This window comes from Arvicanthis niloticus, chromosome 1, assembly GCF_011762505.2.
Source record: "Arvicanthis niloticus isolate mArvNil1 chromosome 1, mArvNil1.pat.X, whole genome shotgun sequence".
Lineage (NCBI taxonomy): Eukaryota > Metazoa > Chordata > Mammalia > Rodentia > Muridae > Arvicanthis > Arvicanthis niloticus.
Window position 1 is genome coordinate 113,987,864 of NC_047658.1, and position 22,577 is coordinate 114,010,440.

Here is a 22,577-nt window from a genome sequence, read left to right on the forward strand (position 1 = left end):
CGAGGCAGTTGATAGAGAGCAGAGGCTTACTCCAGCTTATTATTATTATTATTTTTGTGGTGCTGAAGGTTGACCCTGGGATTTGTGTTTGTTAGGCCAGTACTTATAGATCTATACTTCCAGGGTATTGGAGGATGGTTTAATTAGGAATAGATTGGCAAAGCTAATAGCCAGTGATCCCAGCAAGCCCTCAGTCCAGGAGGATGAGGACCCAGGTCTTTTCTTTTCTTTTGTTTTTTTCGAGACAGGGTTTCTCTGTGTAGTCCTGGCTGTCCTGGAACTCACTCTGTAGACCAGGCTGGCCTCAAACTCAGAAATCCACCTGCCTCTGCCTTCCAAGTGCTGGGAGTAAAGGTGTGCGCCACCTTTTCATGGGGGCTCTTCCTTCTTTGCAATTAGCATGAGACACTCTTGGGCCAAGAATGGATCTTACCTTTCACTTGGACACTTGCCTCTCCTTCTGGAAAGCCAGGCCCTTGTCTTGGGGTGGTAGGGTATGTGTGCAGGCAAATAGGGGTGTGTGTGCGTGCGTGTGTGTGTGTGTGTGTGTGTGTGTGTGTGTGTGTGTGTATAGAATTCTGCTCCCCTGAAGTGATAACTGCCAGACAGTTGAATCCTTTGGACTTAGGATTCAGCCAAAGTGAAGCAAGATAGTGCTGGAGCAAAGCCTGCCGTGGCATCAAGTGTCTGCCATTGATTTCCGGGATAGAGAGGAAAGCTTAGTTCCCAGACAGTAGCATTCACCTGGATGACAGGGGACAGGAACCTCCAAGACAGACAGATGTCCATTTTGTCTACCATGTCTTCATCTGCATAAAAGGGCTGGCTCTTGAGGAACAGACACAGAGACAAGGCTTTGAGCAGGGTAGAGGTTATTTTCCACTATAGAGTGAGTTTGAGGCCAGTCTGCACTTTGTGTGACTCTGTCTCAAAACAAACGAATAAGAAGTGAGACTGAATGGAGTCTGTGGCTAGAACGTGGTGTAGAGGTGACACTCTAACCCTCAAGTCGCCTCCAGTGTCATCTCTTGTGGAGAATGAGCAAGGCCCTCAGCCATTGGGCAGCTCATGAAAGACAGACCACGTCTGCACTCACTCTAGACTAGGCACTACTCCCGGGGATTGGTCTAAAACTCTAACCTGCTAAGCCACAGGTGGGGAGTTAGTAGGCAGAATTGCTGTCATTTAGACATTGTGGGGAAGAGGATCTGATCACTTCTGGGGGAGGGTCCCATGGTGCAGACCAGCCTGCAGCTGCAGCTCCAGGAGAGGGTAAGGCCAGATCACTACCTGCTGCCTCGCCAGTCCTTGGTCTTTGCTTGAACCTACCTGGTCTTCCTTCTTAGAGCAGGAGGTAGGAATAAGACTGTCTGTCTAGAGGCAGCTAGTAGGGGGAGTGCTGTACACGGGAGTACCGAGTACTCAGGGCCCAGTGCCAGGCCAATCCCACCTAACACCTCCATTCCTCATTCAGGAGTGCTGGGATCAGCAGGTTGATTCAAAACTGGGAGGGGCTGGGAAACCCCTCTGGCAGGAGATTTCGAAATGAGATTTGGATTAGAAAAAAAAAAGTGGGTAGGATTCTAAAACACAAAAGAGACAGGAAGAACTTCCATCCTGCCCAGGTCTTCACATGCCATTGGATACCCATTGGATACACTGGAGGGGGTTGGGGGGGAGGTAAACAGGAGAACCTGGAACAGAGAGGCAGCCCCTGAACCAGAAGCACCCAAGCAAACACAGAGCCGAGCTGCCTGTTCCACCTTTGCCAGCGGCACCCTGTGCTGCTCAGGTCACCTGCCACAGAACTTGCTTTCAGTCTAGGGCATGCCAGCAGCAGCCAGGGGGACATAAAACCCAGGACTCCCACAGGAGAGAGGGAGGGTGGAGAGCTGGCACAAACTGGGAGAAAAGTGTAGCCTCACTGGGTGAACTGGGAAATGGAGGGAAGAGTGGAGAGGCTTGGGTGCCCAGCCTTGGTGGCTCCAGACAAAAAGGTTGAGTAGCTCCCCAACCTACTGTACAAGGTGTTCCCTGGGCTTGAACTCAGAATACCTGGGGTAAGAAGGCTCTGGGTTGCAGGTACCTGTGGTAGGAAGAGCATGGGGGGCCAGATCTGGAGAGAGAGGAGGGAGAAGGGATTTAAAGTAGGGAAACTGAGGAGGTAGGAGAGGAATGATTAAATGAATTCCCAAGTAGGAAAAGGTGCACAGGGTATCACTGAAAGAGCCAAAGGTAAAATGAAGTCTGATGCTGGGCGTGGTAATGCACACTTCTAATCCGAGCACTCAGGAGGCAGAGATGGGAGGCTTGCCACACATTCAAAGCCAGAGGAACTACAGGGAGACATTCTAAAGATGAACACATAAATAAATCCAAGTTAAACGATGAGTGAGCTGTAGCTCAAACTTCTCACTGTGGCCATGGCATAGCTGGTGGGCATGGTCAATCCATTTCAGTTAGGCGGTCTGAGGTCAGCAGGACTTTAGGAGGGTGTTCAGGAACCGTGCTGTGAGAGCTGAGAGTGAGCTGTCAGAACCCGAAGAGCGGCTCTGAACAAGAGGGGCTTATGATTCACGAGCATGCCTACCTGCCTCGTGCAGGGTGGGGACCCAACTAACTGGAATCACCGCCCAGCCTCTCCCAGGCTCCTTAGATGACAAGCCTTGGCATCCTTGGTCCACCCAACTCAGCCCCCAAGCATTTTGCCAAAGCATCAGTAAACAAGTGTGGGTGAAGGAGGCCACGGGTTGTTGTATTTTGTCTTGTTTTTCTTCTCTGTGCCCAGATCACGGCTAGTCAGAATGTCTCATCCGGGGCTTTAACATTCTTATCCTTGAAGGTTGCCAATCACTGTCTTTTGAGCTCAGGGTAAGCTTCTTATTTTATATTATTTTGGACCTGGAGATCCAAGAGTTTGCTTGAACTATATGTGGAAAAATCGTCCCTCACTGCCAGTGCACCCAGTGTTCATAAACGTGACCTCATCAGTTTGCTTGTCTTTCTTGCCAGATTTAAATAAAAATAGAATACCTTTAGTTGAAACATCCAACATGTGTTTAGGTGTTTGTAGTTCCAAAGCCGTAAAATTGAGTTAATCCTCCCAAGCCTGCTCTCCTCTCGGCACTGCAATGAACAGATGCTGAGACTCGGGAAAGCAAACTTCTTCAAAGTCAACCTGATGAAGTGGCTGTAGCTCAGTGCAGCCTAGCATTTGTTTATTTGTTTTTGAAACAGAGGTATCCTAGGCTGCCCTGGAACAGAGTCTTGAGGTATCCTAGGCTGCCCTGGAACCTTCTCCTATAGTTCAATCCCAGCCTCATGGCTCAGCCTGGAGTTACATTCACGAACCAAAAGTGATCGCATCATGATTTTGCTGTTGGGTTTCAGCCCAGGTTGGTCTTAAACTTTTCTGTTGAGGTTGTCCTGAGCCTCCCCCTCCACCTGTCAAGTACTAATATATAGACAGGTTTTTGTTCGGTTTTGCTTAGCTCTCCTTTTTTGTTTTTCTTGAGATAATGTCTCAGTAGGTAACTCAGGTTAAGTTACTAATGTAGCTCAGGCTGGCCTTGTGGCAACTAGTTCTTCCTACCTCGTCCTGGGGTTGAGGCACACATCATCACTGTTTTACTAACAGTCATATGATGTACTTTTGTTATAAGATGTGTAAGCTGGCATGTCGAACACACCTTTTCCCAGCACATGGGAGGCAGAGGCAGGTGTAGCTCTGTGAGTTCAGGGCCAGTCTGGTCTACACAGGAAGTTCAGGGCCAGCCAAGACTACAGAGTATGAAACTCTGTCTCAAAAATAAATAAATAAATAAATAAATAAATAAATAATCATCTTCTGTTCCCTTTGGCTTCGGTGGCAGAAGCAAGATGACAAACGGAATGTCATAGTTTGGAAAGCATTACAATAAGATGCTGCCAATCGTGGCTCTAAGGCCTGCCACCTTCAAAAGTCGATGCATGGCCAATGTGGCCTGCCCTGGCCAGTGCGAGAGAAAGCATAACCAGAGTGCTAAGGCTAAGAGAGGAAACTACTGGGACTGGGCTGCTGAGGCACCTGAAGATGGTCTATCACATACTCACGCATGGACTCCGTGAAGGAACAACACGTAAGCCCAAGAGGGCAGCTGCTGCAGCATCCAGTTCTTCTTGAGGATTTCAATCAGTCATAAAATAAATGTTCTGATTTCAAAAAAAAAAATTAGCTTACTCAATTTTCTTTCTTTCTTTTTTTCTTTCTTTCTTTCTTTCTTTCCTTTTTTTCTTTCTTTCCTCCTTTCTTCCTTTCAAGGTAGGGTCTCACTATGTAGCCTTGGCAGGCTTGAAACTTGCTGGGTAGACCAGGCTAACCTCAGATTCTCAGACTAGTTTTCTTCTGCCTCCTGAGCTTTGGGATTAAAGGCCTGTCCCACCACACTTAGTCTTGGTGTGTTTGGTTTTGTTTTATCGCTGATTGATTATATTTTTTTGAGATAGGGTATTTTTTATGTAGCCCAGCCTGATGTTAAACCCGCTATATAGCTGGGGGTGGCCTTGAATTTCTGATCTTCCTGCCTCCACTCCCAAGGCTGGGATAACAATTGTGAGCTACCATGTGTGGCAGTGTGTGTGTGTGTGTGTGTGTGTGTGTGTGTGTGTGTGCTGTGTATTTTATTTTTTCTTATGGCTATGTAAAAGCTCTTCCCACCCTGACCCATACTAGAGGATTTTATTCATTTGCCATCTTGCTTTGTTCAAGAAGTTGTCATAGTAAGACTACAAAAGTTACCTGATGACCATGTGGATCGGGTAAGGTGGCATCCTGGTCTCCAGGAAAAACAAAGAACAACAACAACATCAAAAAGATGCCTTGTGTCAAAACACTTAGAGGCAGAGGCAGGCAGGTCTTTGTGAGTTCAAAGCCTATACTACATAATCAAGTTCCAGGCCAGCCAGGATTACATAGTAAGACCCTGTCTTTAAAAATAAAAAAACAAAAATGCTGTGTGCTGAAGATACATGTTGATGTCATGCTCTAGACCCCATCCACTGTACTGGTACATACAGTTCATACGTGTACTGGTTCTAACAGGAACCTCTTAGAACTCTCCAAAGGAGGGTAGAAGTGTAGGGTATTAATTATATTTTCATGGAAATGAAATGGGGATCCCAGATTTGCAGGTCCCTCTTGCTTCTGAGCGAGGCCCTAAGTGGCAGGGTTGTGCTTGCACAGGATGGGGGTGGCCAGCCTCCCCTCTTCTTCCCTGAGTTCCAGGTGGATCCGATCCTTTGCTCTGTTATTACCTCTGGCAGATTGTTTGTGCTTCTGGCAGAAGGGACTCAAGTCTTTCCAGTTCTCCTGGTCTCTTCCAGCGACTCATCCACTGATGCGTGTGGGGAGGAGGAGGCGCCTGAGCCTGTTACCTAGTGTCCCCCTAGGAGCGGAGGAGGCAGGAAGAGGGCTGGGCTGCAGCTGGCTGGACTGGCAGAGTTGAGGAAGTGAGTGGAAACGGGGACTGTAGGGAGGAGGTCAGTGTATGTCGGGGTGGATGCTGGGAGTTCACCAGGGCTCTGACATGGCTCTGGAACATTCTGACCTACTCTGCACCTCCCAAGCAGTTTCCTTCTGCCATCCTCTCCTGTCGTCTAGAGGTGTAGACCAAGTAGCACAGCTGTGGTTGCTGCATTAGCAGACAGTTTCACCTGGTACCCTTGCTCTCCCTTCTAGGTCTTTGACTTCCCCCTGGCAGTAGGTTTCTTGTGCCCACACTGCCCTTTGTCACATCTGCACACCTCCAGGGAAACCTGTGCTCCAGAGAGAGCACACGCATTCTGCTTGGCAACCTGGGCTGTTTTCTTAATCTTGGTAGGCCCATCTCTCTGTTAGTGTCTAGAACGTGACACTAACAACTCCTCAGGGTAGGAGAGCTCAGTAAGATGCCAGGTGTAACAGAGCCACCAGATAAGAGGAATGGTCAGCAGGAATACTGGGCCTTCTTTTCCCTTCCTTATTGTCTTCAGTGTCCATACAGAGTGACAGGGTGGGGGGGTGGGTTAAGAGGTATCTGCTTGAAGTCAGTGACCATAAGGACTGGATGCCATGCCCTGGGCCTCGGGCACACCTGCTGTCTTTCTGCTCACCTCAGGTGGGCCCATTCCTTCTGTTGTGCACGGACTCAGATGTTTCTCCCAAGAGGTGTGAATTCTGGGGGGAGTAGTCTTATTCACCTTTGGACCCTCAAAGCTTCTGCACCACACTTGGTACAGTGCTCGGTGACCACAGAACCATCAGAAGGAATCAGAGAGGACCTCTTGTTTCAGAAACAGCAAAGTTCCAGAGACAAGAGCCAAACTTTGGAGTGCGGCAGATCCGGCTCAGATTGTGCTCACTCACGAGTGTGACCTAGAGCAAGATGCTTCAGCTCCCCGAGCCTCGGTTCTTTGTATAAAAATAACCACAATAATAGCTACCTCTGCAGATTGTTGTAGGGATTAGAGATGATGTCAGAGACAAACCCTAGCATCCCGCGGCCCCGCGCATAGTAGGAGCTCAATAAATGGAAGTAGTGATTATTTGCGATCACAGGACTGTTTGTGCTATGTATAAACTCTTGAGTTCACAGAAAGTGACACACAGCTTCTCTTGGTGATGCAGGAACTCCTCCTGTTTTGGGCTTCATGAATGTTGGGGGCTCACAATGGTTTCTACTGTTGTGATGACAGTCAGCATCTTTAGTAGCCTGGATACTCAATGGCACACAGCTGGTGTTCGCTCTGGGCAGCTACTGCCTGGATTTCTTCTCTGTTGACAATAGGGGTTAGGGGAGGTCTGGGAAGGGGTCCTGGGCACTATCAGCTCTCCCTCAAATCAGCCATTGAAAGTGAAACTGGTGTGTCTGATTGGCGTAGATGGCACAGTGACCTGGCCGCTACCGCTCACAACTCTAATCACTGGAAGATTCCTGTTGAAGTTCTGAGGCAGGGGCTCATTGCATTTTAAAAGTTTGATTTGGGCGGAATAAATGCAGCCATTTTATAGAAGCCCATCCCTCTAGGGATCACCTTTTCATGGTTTCAGGTAACAAGTCCACTACAGTCCAAAAATACTGTATGGAAAATTATGTGTACTGAGATAAAGAAGGAGGAGAGGGAGAACAGCAAGCACACGTTCATCCAGCTTTATAAATTAGGAGAAAACTGGCTGACAAACACTAGGACCCCAGAGACAGCTAGGAAGATCCGATTTGTTGTAGTTTAAGAATTACATTTATTTATTTATTTATTTATTTATTTATTTATTTATTTATGTATGTGTGTGCACACACACATCCACACATACACGTATCACAACACACACATGGAGGTCAGAGAACACCTCGAAAAAGCCAGCTCTCTCCTTCCATTGTGTTTGTCCTAGGGATTGAACTCAGGTGTCTCTCCATGTTGAGTCATTCCACTGGCTCAAGGGTGATCCTGTGTGTATCATACACATACAGGCATGTGTATCATACCTGCCGCCCCCAGTCTGGGTCTCCGTACTTGACTCAGTCCTCTGGCTCTGCTTCTGTTATGGCCCCCATTTGCTCCCAGCCTGATGTCCCCACGGGGAGCTGCAGGAGGGGTCAGGGTACACATTGATGGGTCAAAAGAGCCAGCATGGCCCTTCCTGCCTGAAAGCCTGGGCAGGAGAGCAGGTATCTAAACAGAATCCAGTAATGTAGGGAGGGGCTGGCAGCGGGGAGGAGGAAGCCTGTTGGTTTTGGACGTGAGAATGGGACAGCTTAGCTTAGGTGTCTGCTGTCACCTGGGGGAGTAGACCCAGAAGATGGATCATGGAAGCCCCTTCCCACAGTAAGCCAGGCCTTCACCACCCCAGACAGAGCCAGGCACAGCCTCCCATCTGAGCCACACATTCTAGTGTTTGTCTTCATTCTGTCCATTCATTCATGAGCACTTCCTTCCAGCTCTGCCTTTTTAGGAATGGCCGTTATCGTACTTTTACCCAGTTTCATAGAACTGTGAGTGAAGGAGCCTTGGAGATTCTTTTTGCCCTGAATGAAATCAGGATTGAGGCCTTGTAGTGATTCCTGACAACGGCTCCCAGGCTCTCAGCCAGTAGCCCTGTAAGGGCAGCATTCCTCCGTCCGTGGTGAGGCCATGACAGGGCTGGGAAGGCTCTTGAGTTCTTCAGCATCCGTCCCACCCTGGGATCTCACTAGCCCAGTTCTGTGGTAGGAGCCAGCTGAGGAAAGGACAAACACAATGGGAGGAGAGAACTGGCTTTTGCAAGATGTCCTCTGACCTCCCTGTATGCACTGGGATGCACGCATGTGAGCATGCAATGTGCATGCAATGTGGCAGGAAGGGCCACATTGAGCTGGCAAGGTGACTCAGTGGATAAAGGTTTTCATCACCAAGTCTGAATACCCCGTTGATACCTGGGACCTATAGCATGCATACATGTGGGATGGATGCAAAAATCTGGGAGTGGTGGCACACACCTTTAGTCCCAGCACTCAGGAGGCAGAGGCAGAGGCAGGCAGATCTCTGTGAGTCTGAGGCTAGCCTAGTCTACACAAAGTTTCAGGCCACCCAGGGATACATAGACTGTGTCTCAAAACAAAACAGAAAAAGCCGGAGTGGTAATGGGTGGTGTGTGCATGCCTTTAATCCCAGCACTCAGGAGGCAGAGGCAGACATATCTCTCTAAGTTTGAGGCTAGCCTGGTCTACAGAACTGGTTCCAGGATTACCAGGCTGTACAAAGAAAACCTGTCTTGAAAAACAAAGCAATAATAATTTTTTTTTTGTTTGTTTTTTGAGACAGGGTTTCTCAATAATAATTATTTTTTAAAAAAAGAAACTTTCCCTCCACCTAGTAACACAACTTTTCCCTGGCCTTCCTCTCCTCAATGGGCTTTCTGCCAGCTTCAGGCAACCTTATCTCCATTGTAATTTGTCAGGATACTTCTTCAGAGGGATCTTGAAGTGAGGCCTCAGACTCATCAGAGCAGAAGGGGACTTTCCAACTTAGGACCCACACATTTTATAGATGAGGAAACTGAGAAGTTGCCTGAAGTCTCAGAGACAGCAGGTGAGGGCTGGGCACACGCCCTGACTCTTGATTCTGGCCCTGCTCTTTCTCTGCCACCGCTGACCTTGGGGCCCAGCTGGAAGTGAAAGGCGGCCTTGATAGCTGTGGCAGTGATGCGTCCCCATCTTGTTTTGTTTGCTGGTTTGCTTTCTGAGAGCCAGGCACAGCCTTCCAACTGGTCCATACTTTGCAGTCTTTTCTTTCCCATCCTGTCTGTTCACCAGCGTCTCCATCCAGCTCTGCCAGCTTAGGACTGGCCTTTAGACCTGGAAGCCATGGCCTCTTTTCATATCAAAGGACTGAGTTTCAGGCCCTGCTCTCTCCCACTGATCCTGCTACCCAGGCTGGCCTCCAATTTAGAATCCTCCTGCCTCAGCCTCCAAGTGTCTGGACTATGGGTGTATGTCACTATGTCCAGCCGAGACCACACTTTTAAAGCTGTATTGTCATTTTTAGTGGGGAGCCCATCGCCTCACTAACTATGGACTTTTGCCTGAAGGGTGCCATGTGCAGCTCTGTGCTGGCAGTGTGCAGGGGCTTCTGGGTACAGGTCGGGCTAGATGATGCTAATCTGACCCTACTCCTAATTGTGAGATTCCCCATTACTGGTCTTGGAGACAATGACAGAATCTACCTGAGGTTAGCTGGAGAATCAGGTGTCTTCATCTATGGACAGTGCTTCCCGTGTGCAAGGGACCAACAAGGACTATGTGTGGGGTCATCCCTAGGACCTGACTGGAAACAATAGTTTGTGTCCCATCTCTGGGTGTGGTTCCTTTCCCTTTGGCCCAACTCTGGCAAGATTCTGGAAAGAGGATAAGTGCCCCAAGTGTTTATCAAGGGCTGAAGGCCTTACCCCCACAGAGGCCCTCAGAGGGACTCCTAAACATCAGGCAGATGAAGAAATCCCAGGAAAGGCCCTTCCCCCATCCTCTAGAGCAGAGCAGAGCAGAGCAGAGCAGAGCAGAGCAGAGCAGAGCAGAGCAGAGCAGATGCTGGCCACCTGCGGCCCAGCTCTTCCCTGCATCTAGCTGGGGCAAGTTCTTTTGAGACTGGAGCACACATTACTGTACAACTTGTTGAGTAGCCAGGACTGACCGTCAGCGTCTCATCCTCCTGTTTAAGGCATTACAGCATGTTTTACAATTCCAGCTCAGGACAGGGCAGGGACTGTGTAACCCTGGCTGGCCAAGAACTCACTCTGTAGACCAGGCTAGACTCAAACTTGGGGATCCATTTGCGCCTCTGTCTCCTGAGTGCAGGGAGTAAAGATGTTTGTCTCCATAGCCTAGCTTAGGTCAGGGTCTTATCTTGACAAAAACTCAGGCAACTGGGAAGGGAGACAGTTTGGCAAGAAGCAGCAACACAAAGAACAAAACCCCAGAAATACAGAAAATATTAGTTCTCTCACTTTATTAGTTGGACGGGAGCTTATAAAACAAGACAGACAATACAAAGCTTATAATGGCCCCAGATTGGCAATGAGCTTCCAGACACAGCGATGTAAACATAGTGCTTTCGGAATGGTGATTTTTACATTCAGAGTACAGCAGGCCAGACACACTAAGGAAAATGAAACAAGCCTTCAGACCAGTCCATTCTTAGTTCGGAGATAGTCTAGGAAGATTCCTTTCTCTTGAGTGAGCCCATAGCTGGGGTCAGCTCCTGTGTCCGTGTTCATCTTCATCCTACACTGATAAGGCAGGGGAGGTTGCACTGTTTGGCATTCAGGGGCTTCCCAGCCTGCCATGTTTCTGGCCTGTCTTGGGGCTCAGTCTCTTATTCTCTGTGGGTTGGCTATAACTCATTGGATGCATGAGACATACATCCTTTTGACCCACAACTCTTTTTTGGTCTCAGCAGGATATCCAGATGTACCAGTGGACAAAGGCCCGCTCCCTCAGAGGAGCCACTTGGTCCAAAGGCATTTGGAAAACAGAAAAGAGACAACAGAGACGTTTTACAGCCTCTCCAAGTGTCTGGTATGTGGACTATTACTCTGTCTCAGATTTTGCTGCTACTCAAGAAGTTTTGACTTAGCGAAGAAAAAAACCTAGACTCCCAACCTGTTGTTGCCCTTGTCTTAGTACTTGAGATTTGGACTTGGACTTGGTGTCAAATCGCCATCCCATCTGCTTGCAGAGCATTAGTAGGGCCCACCCTCAGCCTTGGGCCACACCCAGTCAAGTGTCATCAGGCCTAGCAGAAAGACTGGAGCCCTGAGAAGGATGTGAAGCCAGGGCAGGAAGAAAGAGGCAAGGCACTGTTTAGGGGAAGGACAGGAGGAAGAGTCCATCTTCTGGGCAAAGCAGGAGGAAGGTCTTTAATGAAACATCTCAGAGAACAGGGTGGGTCTGCATAACCACCCCAGATCCAAGGCACAGAGGAGGTTTGAAATGTCCAGGATAAATAGTACCAGTGGGGTGGAGAAAGAGCCAGCTCCTCCCCTTTTAGTCTTACTAAACAGTCTCACTGTGGGCACCAAAAATATATTAATATCTGTACATTTGTCATCTTTAAAAAAAAAAAGAAAGAAAATAAAACCTCCTTGGCACCTTGTGGTTGGTTTCCTATATATGAGGTGATACGTGGAAAGACCGTGAGCACACATGCACACATGAAGAAATCACACACAGAGCAGTGTGACACGTACACAAATGTGCACATGGATGTTCACATGTGGGCCTCTGATGAAAGGGCAGAGAGCCCTTGGAACCCTGAGAGTTAGCCCTGCAGGCTCAAGGGCCCCTGCCAGCACCACCGGCTGCAGCTGTTTGCCGGGAAGGAAGCTCTCTGCTGGTGTCTCAGTTTTGCTCTCCATGGGGATCCCCTCTCAGCACATCTGCAAAGTTCTGCTGCAAGAAATCAGGGCCTGTCTCTATAAGCAGCTCTTTTTACTCACTTGGCCTCATCCCTGCCTGGACACAGGCATCTGTGGTTCCAAGCTCAGAGTGGGCTCTGCCTGTAGGACAGACATCCCACATGGAGCAGAAATCAGTGCCTAATTGTGCAAGTGAGGCGTGAGAGCGTGGTCCCAGATCACTGGTGTTCTAGCAAGAGGTTGCAGGAAGGTGGATGGCTGGGCAGCAGGGAAGTGAACCTGGTCCTTCCCAGGGCCTGTGCCGCTCAGAGATGGGGGCTGCCCTGCAGCAGGGATGTGACAGTGTTCTGCAGGGCCACAGCCACTTTCTTGGAGGTCTTGCGCAGCAGTGGGCTGTCGGGGTGGCGTTCTTTGAGGTGTAAGACATGACCCTCCTGACTCTCGGATGTGCAGCCACACTCCTCACACACATAGAGCTTGGCTCGGCGCTCCTTGTATGCGTACTTCTGCTGCACGCCATGGATCTTCTTGAGGTGAGACTCCAGAGAGCAGCGCTGGGTGAAGGCCTTGTCACACAGACTGCACTTGTAGGGCCGCACACCTGCAAACAACAGGGGTCAGCATCAGGACCTGACAGAGACTATGGAGCTTGTCTGAAGCATCTACACACAGAAAGGTCAGAACACTTGACTGGCAGAGTGACTCTGGAATCAAAAGAGTCTTTGTCTATGAATTTAGGACTCTGCTCTAAGCTGCAGGGTGTGCCTTCGGGATGTGTCTCAGGAGGGTCTGAGGCATCCCTCCAGCCACAGACTTTACTTACCAGTGTGGGTTCGGACATGTCTCTTGAGGTCAAAGGTGTCATTGAAACCCTTCCCACAGTAAGTGCAGAGGTGCCTCTTGACATCATTGTGACACTTCATGTGTCGGTTCAGCATGCGCTGGTAGGTGAAGGACTTCTGGCAGATGTGACAGGTAAAAAGATCTCCATTTGGACTGTCCCCCAAGGTCACCTGTGAGTGAAGACATTATTTGTGGCATGTATCTAGAAATCGGGACTACAGGCTGGTAGACATGTCAACGCCTTGCACCCCACAACACTTTAAAGAAAAGCAGACCCACCATTATGGCCTATGACACCTGCAAAGAGGAGCTGCAAAGAACCTCGGGTTATTGGTTCAACTTCCTATTGGGTTCCCAAAACACCCTTTTGAGGCTGTCATCTTGAACTTTTGATCCTTCTGCATTTACCTCCCAATACTGGGGTTACAGGAGCGTGCCATCATGCCTGGTCTATGTGGCTTTGTGTATGTGAAGCCACGAAGCTACATCTCCAGCCTTAGAATATTCTTCTTGGGCTGGAGAGATGGCTCAGCAGTTAAGAGCACTGGGTGCTCATCCAGAGGTCCTGAGTTCAATTCCCAGCAACCACATGGTGGCTCGAAACCATCTATAACGGGTTCTAATGCCCTCTTCTGGTGTGTCTGAAGACAGCAACACTGCACTCACACATATATAAAATAAACAAATAAATCTAAAAAAAAAAAAAAAGAAGTATTATTCTTTCTTTTTGTAAAAAAATATTTTATATTTATGGGTGTCTTTGCCTGCGTGTATCTGTCTGTGCACCACATACTTGCCCAGTGCCCATGAAGGCCAGAAGAAGGTGTGTCTTATCCCCTAGAACTGGAGTCGCAGACAGTTGAGAGGGGCCCTGTGGGTTCTGGGAATGGAGCCTGGGTCCTCTGGAAGACGGATGAGCCCCAGCTCCCTCAGTTTGTTTTTAATTATGGAAAGTTTCAAGTTCATGCAATGGTGGAAAGACTAACGTCACGCTCCCTTGCCCGTTGCAGGTGTTACTCCATATCTACCACCCTTCTGCTCCTTGTCTGGGTCAAGTGAAGCAATCCCTGGTGACATTGTCCTGTACTGTTCTGAGTAGCTGCTGTAACAGTCTAGGTGTGACCACAAGGGTATGTCCGTGTGGCCAGGCCTTATCCTTAACTCTGCTCACATCCAGTGGTCGCCTGGTCCCTGTCAGGGGTCTACCACCAGCCATTCACCTGAGACCCTGGGCACCTGTCACACCACACTTCCTTTGGGCGCCCTTCCCTCTAGCCTGCTTTTGGATTCTAGGGAATTCCTTGTCTCTTGACAGTTATGATCCTTTGGAACAGGACCTAGTCTTCTGCCTCTGCTGTCCTATGCTGTGCTCTGCTTTTTGTAGCTGTACAGGTCTGAGCGGTGCAGGGAGGATGAGTGCAGCTTGAAAGGCCAGGAGAGCCCTAGTGGCAGTGACCAATCACAGCCTCTCCTGTTATCTAAGTCTGTTCCTACCCCCACCCCCCATTATTCGCCCCTGTTCTTTGCAGTATAAAGGGGAGGGACAGCACTCCTCCTTCCAGCTATATCTAGTCTTTTGTCATGAGGGATTGCCCTAGAGGAACACCCTTCTGCTAGATCTCTGCTGGCAGACGTTCCCAGGCCCTGCGGCTTATGGGAGCGTTGACCCATCCAGGTCAACTGGCTGCTTCCTCTCCTCCACAGCAGGCACCTGAACTGCCTCATGTGGTGCTACTGAGCGTGGCTAAGGGTGGGGGATGGGTTGCTCCTGCCCCGTGCACTGCCTGGTCACTGCCATATGCTGTAAGGAATGCTAATTACCCCACTGATTCAGACCTCTTGCTCCAAGTAGCCCATATAGGACTCTGCGAGATGCGCTGGGCCTGGCTCCAGCCTCTTCACCCTGGGACTTCATGTAAAGGGGTGACTCTTCTCCAGCCCTCTTGTCTTTTGTGGCCAGAAATGAGACTCGATCACTTTCTGATCTAGACTCTAAAGGGCTAAACATTGTCACTGCTTATTTCTTCCATGGGCTCTTTCATGAGTCTCTGCAAAAGTCAAAATCCAGGACTCAGATCCGTCCCTCCCATGTCGTATCTGTGGGTTACACATGCCCCTGGACCTCAAGACAGAATGAAAGTTATTACCTTCATCTTGGTTCGTAGGAAGCCCTGGTCTCTGCTCTGGCGATCTGTCAGATGGCTCACATCTTCAGAGGGTAGCTGGGCCACCACACAGGGCCCTGGGGCCACACTATAGCTGGAGTCTCGAAGGCTCATGTCCAAAGCCAGGGGGCAAGAAGGGGGCTCAGCTATTGATGCCTCTGGTTCCCGGTAGGGCTGTGGTGGGCAGAAGCCAAGGCTGACTGGAGAAAGAAGAACAGCTAGGTGAGGGTGGGTAGAAAAAAGACCTAGCAGTGTTCCAGGAAGATTCCCAAGCAAGGAGAACCTGGCATCTGCAGCCTCCCTTCCTCCAGTTGCAGGCATGTGGCAGAGCAGGGTGGACCCCTAGGCCATCAGATGTTGCACCTCCCTCCTTCCCCATTAAGGTAATTACAGGTGACGCCAGCCAAGAGCCACTGCCCCCTGAGTAACTTGTCTTAGCGGAACTGGGAGGACTGAGTTGCCCTGCCAATTATTATGCAGCAAAGTGTCCGCCTGCCCCACCTGGGCCAGTCACTCTGGATTCCAGCATGTCCTTACTCTAGGGACAAAGGGCGCCACTGGAGGCCCTGGCCAGGTAATGCTCCTTCAGACTCATTCTAGTCCTTGAAGGGTCCTTGGCAGTCTGGACCCTTCTGGGCCTCTTCTCTAGGCAGATCTTTTGGGTTGGGTGGTCGTAGCCTTTTCTTCCCTGACCTGGCCAATCATGCTACTGTACTGTAGCCCATCAGGACTCCTTGGCTCAGGCTGGGCACAGCTCTGTCAGCAAACAGGCCAGGTGGGTGGAGAGGGAGGAGGTCAGGGAGCAGCAGGTGGATGCTCGTAACAGTCTCTGGGCGCCCTGCCCAACACTTACACAACCCTCCCCCATTGCGGGACCGCTCACTTCGGCAGTCAGGCTGGGCGCCCTCCGGCAGTGCCATGGCATCACCGATACCTGGCAGCCCTTTGACAAGGCCGCTCCCCTCAACAAACACCTTGAACTAAACTGAACTAAACGGGCCAGGCCTACAAGGCTGGGCTGGGACCCTGAGCTCCAGTCCTTATAGGACAGACAAAGAAACACAGGCAGTAAGTCTCAAGGCCAACAGAGCTGAGACAAGTATAATTTTCCAATTAGTCAGTACAACCTAAGCTCTGTACTTAAAAACATATAAATTAGGAAGTTTCCAAGTTTCTGAAGGAAAAATCAAGAGGGGTTCAGTACAGAAAGGATGAATGAGTCCGACTGGCTAGGATAGACTGGGATTTCAGAGCCTCAAGCAAGACCCTCTGAGTAACAAGCCAGAAGTATCAATGGGGGTGGGAGGTAAGGACCCAGGCCCAGGCTATTGCCCTCACCTCTTCTGGGGGACTGCCAGGGCTGTGGAGGAAGATAAATATAAAAGTACTTGAGTTTCGGGAGAGGCCCATTTCTCGCCCCCTCAAAACACAACAAAGGTCTGACAGAGGAAGAATGCGCCCGCCTGCCGCCCAGAACCCGTTCTTCTAGCGCTGGCGTCCGTCTGTCCGGGGGGTGGGGAGGGGGGCCCTTAATGAGACACCTCATTCCAGGAGTTGATTCACCAGCTCCTGGCCCTGGGCTGGCACCTGGGCTGGCATCCCACCTCTCTCTGAGCCATGCTGACTGGTGTTTGGCTCAAGCTTTGAGTCCAGCTTTCAGAGAAGAGTCTTGCCTATACTGAGCCTATGTGACACCCAGCACTGAGACCAGTGGAATGGGGTCAGAATAATGGTGGCTCTCGTACCCACTCACCAGACAGACCTGGATGAAAGTACAAAACTAGATGACAATCTCCATTTTTCTTTTCTTTTCTTTTCTTTTTTTTTAAGACAGGGTTTCTCTGTGTAATAGCCCTGGGTGTCCTGGACTTGCACTTGCTTTATAGACCAGGCTGGCCTTGAACTCACAGAGATCTGCCTACTTCTGCCTCCCAGGTGCTGGGATTAAAGGCATGCACCAATGTCTACTTTTCAACCCTTCTCTACCATCCTCAGTCTGTCAGTTTGAGTTGGTATGGGTGAGGCTTTGAAAGCCAGCCCAGCCACATGCCCTGGGTATGGGATCAGCAGAGGGCAGAGTGACAGCCTGTGAGGTGAGCTGTCACACTTGGCTCCTTGGCTCTATGAAGGGAAACTGAGTTAGGAGTCTGAGGTACCCACTGTAGAGGGGTAGCCCTTTCCCATCTTTGTTTTTCCACACAAACCTGGAAAGGCTGCTGAGGACAGCAGACAGGACAAAGCTGGCTGGCTGGGCACTCCGTGCTGTGTCTACCTGGAGCAAAGGGCCAGCAAGTCTGCCAGGGTGGGGATGTTTGCCTCAACTTACCCACCCCACCAAACCTGTCTCCCTGCCACCCCCACAAGTGTGTCTCTACCAGGGCCGCACGCACAGGGAGTATTCACTTGTGTGCTATCCGCCTATCCTCAGTATCACTGAATGGCAAGAGGCAAAACTGGTTGGGTGTTGCTGGCGCTCCTGCCTCCTAATTAGATGTTTCCGGCAAGGCAGTGACCACTGTGGCTCCTACTCATCACCTCCGCCCACAGCCACCGAGTGTGGCAAGGACAACCCAGCTAGCTCTCTCTTCTCCCTCAGGGGCTGGTAAGTTCTCTCCAGTTGCCTTTACCTGGGAGATGTCACAGAGCTGGCCTGGAGCAGCAGACCAGATTTGAAAAGGCAGCCTGTCCAATGGCCATCTCCTACCTTACCCTCCACAGGGCTTTCTTTCAACCCCTGGCCCAAATATCAGGCAGATTGCAAAGTCTTAGCCCATAAAAGGCCTCAAGACAGGGATGCCCATGGGGCCTGAACCCCCAGCTTTCTGGGGGTATCAAGTTAAGCTGATGTGCGATGCATGAACTTTCAGGGTTCCAGCTGATCATGCAGGTGCTGGGGTGTGCATGTAGACTAACTGTGTTCTAATTGTAGGTCTGCTATAGGCTGCCTTGTACACTGATCTGGAGGGGCTGGGTCCCCTGTGTTTAGCTCCCTCAGACCTGCAGGTCAGCTAACAATCACTTGAAAGGAACAAGCAGCAGCCAGCTGCAGATGCTGCAGCGCCAGGACAGGTCTGTTCCTCAGCCTTCTGTGGCCCCTCTATTTAATGCCAGCGTTCTCCAGGCAGGGTTTGCCCCCTTTCCCAGCTGACTTCATTTCATTCAGTGTCTGTGCTGAAGTGAGACTGAACTCTTGGTTCTCACGACAAGGGGCCCGGCCCTGATGGGATAAGAACCGTACTTCCTGTGGCATCCCTTCACCCTCTCAGCCAGCACGGGCCAGGCTCTACCTGCCTATCACATGTTGCATGCTGAAAATGAACAATGATACAAACACTGATGATGGCTAAGCTGTGCTCCCTCTTCCCCACAAGCCTGGAACACTGTCCTCGGCATCCTTTCTGGGGCAGTTTGACGGCTTCTGCCTTACTACATCCATGCTTGGGCAAATATCTTAGCAGCTTGGGTAACAGTGTCTCTTAAGACAGGTGAGAACCTAGCTGACCCCTTCACTGCCCAGTGCTCCCGAAAGAAGCTACCCACAATGCTACATGAAGTAGCAGCCCACAACTGACTTTTCAGCTTGACTACTCAGCCTGGCAAGAGTGGTTAGAGGCAGGAAGGTCTCTGAGTTCAAGGCCAGCCTGGTCTACAAAACAGTACCATGACAGCCAGGACTACACAGAGAAACCCTGTCTTGAAGGTAGATCTTTGGGATCCAGGCCAGCCTGGTCTTCAGAGTGAGTTCCAGGACTACACAGTAAGACTCTGTCTCAAACAATGAAAGGAGTGGTCCAGTTCCTGCACTATCTAGCAGCAGTGGCAGGCTGGGCCATGTTATCTTCAGGAACCCTGACTCCTGCACTTCAGCCTGGCTAGCCTGGGCTTTAGCCTGTTTGCCTGTTTGTTTGTTTGTTTGTTTCTTTGAAATAGGGTCTTAGATAGCCAAGACTGGCCTCAAGGTTGTTATGCATCTGAGGCTGTCTTTGAACTCCTGATCCTCCGGATTTCACCTTCCAAGTAAGGTAGTTACAGGTGTGTACACTGCACCTAGCTTCTGAGCTTTGGACATGTGCTGCCAGAAGCCCAGCAAGCTAGATTATTAGCCAGAGGGGAGGCTTGGAAGTGTGTGTGTGTGTGGGGGGGGGACACGACTTGGAGCTTAAAAGAGGCACCTGGGATTCTCCTGAAGTTCCAGCTTTCAGGCTCAGTCTGTCCTTAGGTCCCTTCCTGACTGTGCCTTCAGTCAGCAAGGACCAGCCTTAGAGGAACCACTCCAAGGCAAGTCCCTGAATCCTTCCATAGTTCAGGAATAGTATTCACCTCCAACCCCAAGGGCCTGTTTCAGCCTCAAATAAATAAATAAATAAATAAATAAATAAAATAAAATTAAAAAAAAATCTATCATCCCCCCTGTCACCAGAGTAAACACACAACCAAATAGAGAGTCCTGTACCAGAAGAGGTGGTGGGTGGAGAGGAGCCAAGTGAGCCCCTAAACTGTGTTGTCTCCTGTGGAAATGGAGTCATAGCTTTACTTGCCTGCCTTCAGGCCCAGGCCATTAGCTCTCAGCTGTCAGCAAAGCTGAAGGAATGACCATGACTGCCTTGGGAGAAGACTAGAAGCTTGTGTAGGGAGGAGAGTTGAAGGAATTGTGAAGCCTATCTCCCAGGTCAGGCCCAGCAACCCAGCATCCTTAGTATATGGTAAGCCTTCCCCTCCAGGTGGTCTCCATGATGATTTGAGGGTCTCAGGGAGTTCTGGAGGGAAGGTCAGAACTCACACACGCCCATATTCCCAGCCCTCCTACTGGGAATGGGGTCATTGCTTAGCTGGTCAAAACATGCTCCAAGAGTCTATGAGGTAGGGTGACAGAAACGTGCCCAGCCAGCTCCTGGGGTCATGGTTGGCTGCTGGTGGAATGGCTCAGCCAGGAGACAAACACACCCCTGCACTCCAGCCATCTGAGGCATTCGAGCATGGAATGGCTCTGTTCCCTGTATTTCCAAAACTGTGGGGAAAACCGTAACTCCAGGGGGCCACCTGACAGACACACAGAAGGAAATCTAAGTCCTGTAACTTCTGCCCACAGGACTCTCTCTTGACTCAGCAGTGAGGGGATCTCACAAGAGCTTATTTCTCAGCCTGGGCAGGCCTGAGAGTGGGAAGCACCAACCTGCAAGTCTCCTCATTAGAGCAGCAGTGACCACCCAGAGGCCTCCTATCTACCTAATAGGACAGGCTGTGGGACCAGGTCTCTGGTCTTTTTTGCCTCAGCTCTGTACTGGGGAAAATCTCTACAACCCAAGGAAGTCTTAGGATTTGAACTAGCAGAGTAGCTCTGTCCTTTGTAAAAGTCAACATATGATCTGTTACTGACGGGGATGGGAAGTAAAACTAAAAATAACAGCACTCTGAGCCTGGCTCAAGACAATCTCACCTTTACCACAGTCCAAGTTCAGTTTATCAGATCCTAGGGAGCACCTAAGCAGCAAGTCAAACACAGGCTGGGGAGGAGGCTGGAGCAAAGAACGGGCTGTGTCCCTCACCAGTCCTTCTGGAGGTGGAACACTGGCCAGAACATATAGCCAGGCGAAAATCACAAAATCCCAAGCTCACACCTCAGGTGAGGAGGCTCCCTTCCCTTTTTGCCTCCTGTCCCTCCACACTGGAGATTCTAGGGCCTTCTGGCCCGTTCCCTCGTTCCAGAAGCCTTCAGCGTAGCCTTATAGCCCCTTAAGTAAGGTTACGTTGTAAAACATCCTACCAGCCACTGGATCCTGGAAGGTCTGGCACAAAACACCATTCTGCCTAACAGCTTTCCAAGAGGGAAACTGAGGCAAAAACCCATACAGAGCCCCTCACTCACTACCCTCATTCCCCACTTTCTTAAAAGCCTGGGTGGAGCCAGAGAACCTGCAGATCAAGGGTCAAAGTCGGTTGGTTAATTACCACCTTCCCCCCCCCCCCACCTCCTGCTCCCTTGGAGGCTCGGGGGCAGTAGGCTCCTGCCCCACCCCCAAGACAGGGGAGGGAGAGTTTTGTACTGGGACAGAAGTTTTCTAGGGTCTCAGAGGAAGATGCTGCTGGAGGAAGAGACAACCCCAGTTACTCAATTCTAAGTTGACCTGCACGCTGTCAAGGCGTCCTCCCTAAATAAACTAGGTATGCCGGCTTCCTGGAGTATGTATGTACCTTACGGCTCCAGAACCATCTTTTGCTTACTGTCTTCCGTGAGGCTGAACAGAGGTGGGAGACGTCAAGGGCAAGCAAGGTGCACTAGGCTTATTTCCCAGCGGCTCCTGGACCGTCAGGCAGGAGTCCAGGGAAATTCGGTGGTCCTGGATCTCGATCCTCTTATCTCAACCCCACCAAAGTTATGGGGCGACTAAAGCTCCAAGTTTTCTTTTACAATGTAGCCCAAGTTTCAGCGGAAACTCCAGCTCTGCTCCTTTCCATTCCCCCGACCCTCCCCTCCAAAGTGGCATCGCTCCAGTGCTCTTCTCCTGCCTCATGAAAGCCCCGGTTTTCTGGATTTACGACGCAAGAGCCGGAGGTCGCCTGAGCGGTGACACACCCCGCTGCGTCCCCTGTAACGCGCCGCGGGCAGGAGCTCCCGGGCCTGAGAACGGGCAGAGCCTCGGTTTGGAGTCCCCTTCCCCCACCCGCGCTCCTTCTGCGCCGGGGGTCGACCCGCGGCGAGAAGCTGCGTCCCCACGCTCGACTGACCGGCGCCGGCCGCTGGTCCGTGCGCCCCGCCCTCCCGGCGCCCGGAGCCCGCGGCGCCTCACCTGGCACGTAGATCTCCCCGCGCTCCTCGTCCGGGAGCTCGCTCCAGTTCCTCTTGCACGTGGAGACGCATGGCTTCTTCACCAGAAACGCGCGGGGCATCTTCAGTTCCTCCTGGCTCGGCTGGGTTCGCTCCCGTAAGTCGAGTTCCGGTGGTCGTCTCACCTTTTTTTCCACAGGATAGGGGTTGAGGCGCGGGAGTAGGGACAGTTCAAGGAAAGAGTCGCTGAGGCGTGTTCACGTTCTGAGGAAAGAGCGCACCAGGGACCACGCGTGGCGTTTCCAACTACGCCGAAGGTCGCCGGTGTCCGCAGAGCAGGTGCTGCCAGGTGCACCGGGATCGGAGAAGCGCTAGGCGAGCGTCCTTTAGCTCGACTGGCGTCCCCGCGGCTGCTCGCGAAGTCTTCAAGTGCGAGCTGGACGGACGGGTTCACGCTTTATTGGCTCGCGGCGGTGTGTGTTGGTGGCTCGGGCGGGGGTGGGGTAGGGGTGTTGATCTGATCTAATTAGCTTGGAGTGGCCGAGAGAGCGATGGCGCATGCGTTGGGAAATAACGGTGACAACCCACCTATTTGTTACCTGTCGAACCGGTTTCCATTCCGCTGCGGGTGAGGTGGCCTCGCGGCCCGGGCGGGGTGGCCCGACGGGGGCAGGGTTTGGGGGGAGTGCTTCGGTCCCCACACCCAGAAGCACCAGGCCCGCCCCGGACCTACCCTGCCCGGCGTGCTCACGTTTGCAAACTAGAGTTTCGGAGGGAACAGGCACGGGAAGGGAGGGGAGGGCAACGTTATTTGCACCGGCGCTCGGCGCTCGCACGCTCTGTGGGCGACGACATAAAACTGGCCCAACAGGCCCGGGCCCAGCCTGGCGCGCCTCGGGCG

General features: G+C 51.0%; 2 protein-coding genes across 8 annotated transcripts in view; one reads left to right on the forward strand and one right to left on the reverse strand.

Annotated features, from left to right (window-relative positions):
* Positions 1-11,087, forward strand: part of LOC117697256 (uncharacterized) — a 34,008-nt gene extending 22,921 nt beyond the window's left edge. For 4 of the 7 annotated variants that reach the window (XR_013104841.1, XM_076915596.1, XM_076915615.1 and 1 more), the window contains one exon: positions 10,942-11,086. The gene's annotated coding sequence lies outside the window, so the exon portion shown is untranslated. Of the gene's footprint in view, positions 1-10,941 lie in introns of all 7 variants that reach the window. The other 3 variants (XM_076915617.1, XM_076915621.1, XM_076915608.1) reach the window with 2 other exon arrangements.
* Ovol1 (ovo like transcriptional repressor 1) lies at positions 10,480-22,218 on the reverse strand. Its single transcript, XM_034488229.1, has 4 exons — positions 21,699-22,218; positions 14,893-15,110; positions 12,726-12,915; positions 10,480-12,503 (listed from the first exon to the last, which is right to left on the reverse strand). Exons 1-4 carry the CDS (start codon positions 21,796-21,798, stop codon positions 12,208-12,210), a joined length of 804 nt encoding a protein of 267 aa, XP_034344120.1. The 5' UTR covers positions 21,799-22,218; the 3' UTR covers positions 10,480-12,207.
* Between the last annotated feature and the right edge of the window lie 359 nt (positions 22,219-22,577).

Coding starts and splice junctions, on each gene's coding strand:
- Ovol1 (XM_034488229.1), bottom strand. CDS start 21,798: ATGCCCCGCGCGTTTCTGGTGAAGAAGCCATGCGTCTCCACGTGCAAG. Junction 15,111..21,698: donor CGGGGAGATCTACGTGCCAG/GTGAGGCGCCGC, acceptor TTCTTTCTCCAG/TCAGCCTTGGCTTCTGCCCA. Junction 12,916..14,892: donor TCCTACGAACCAAGATGAAG/GTAATAACTTTC, acceptor CTTCACTCACAG/GTGACCTTGGGGGACAGTCC.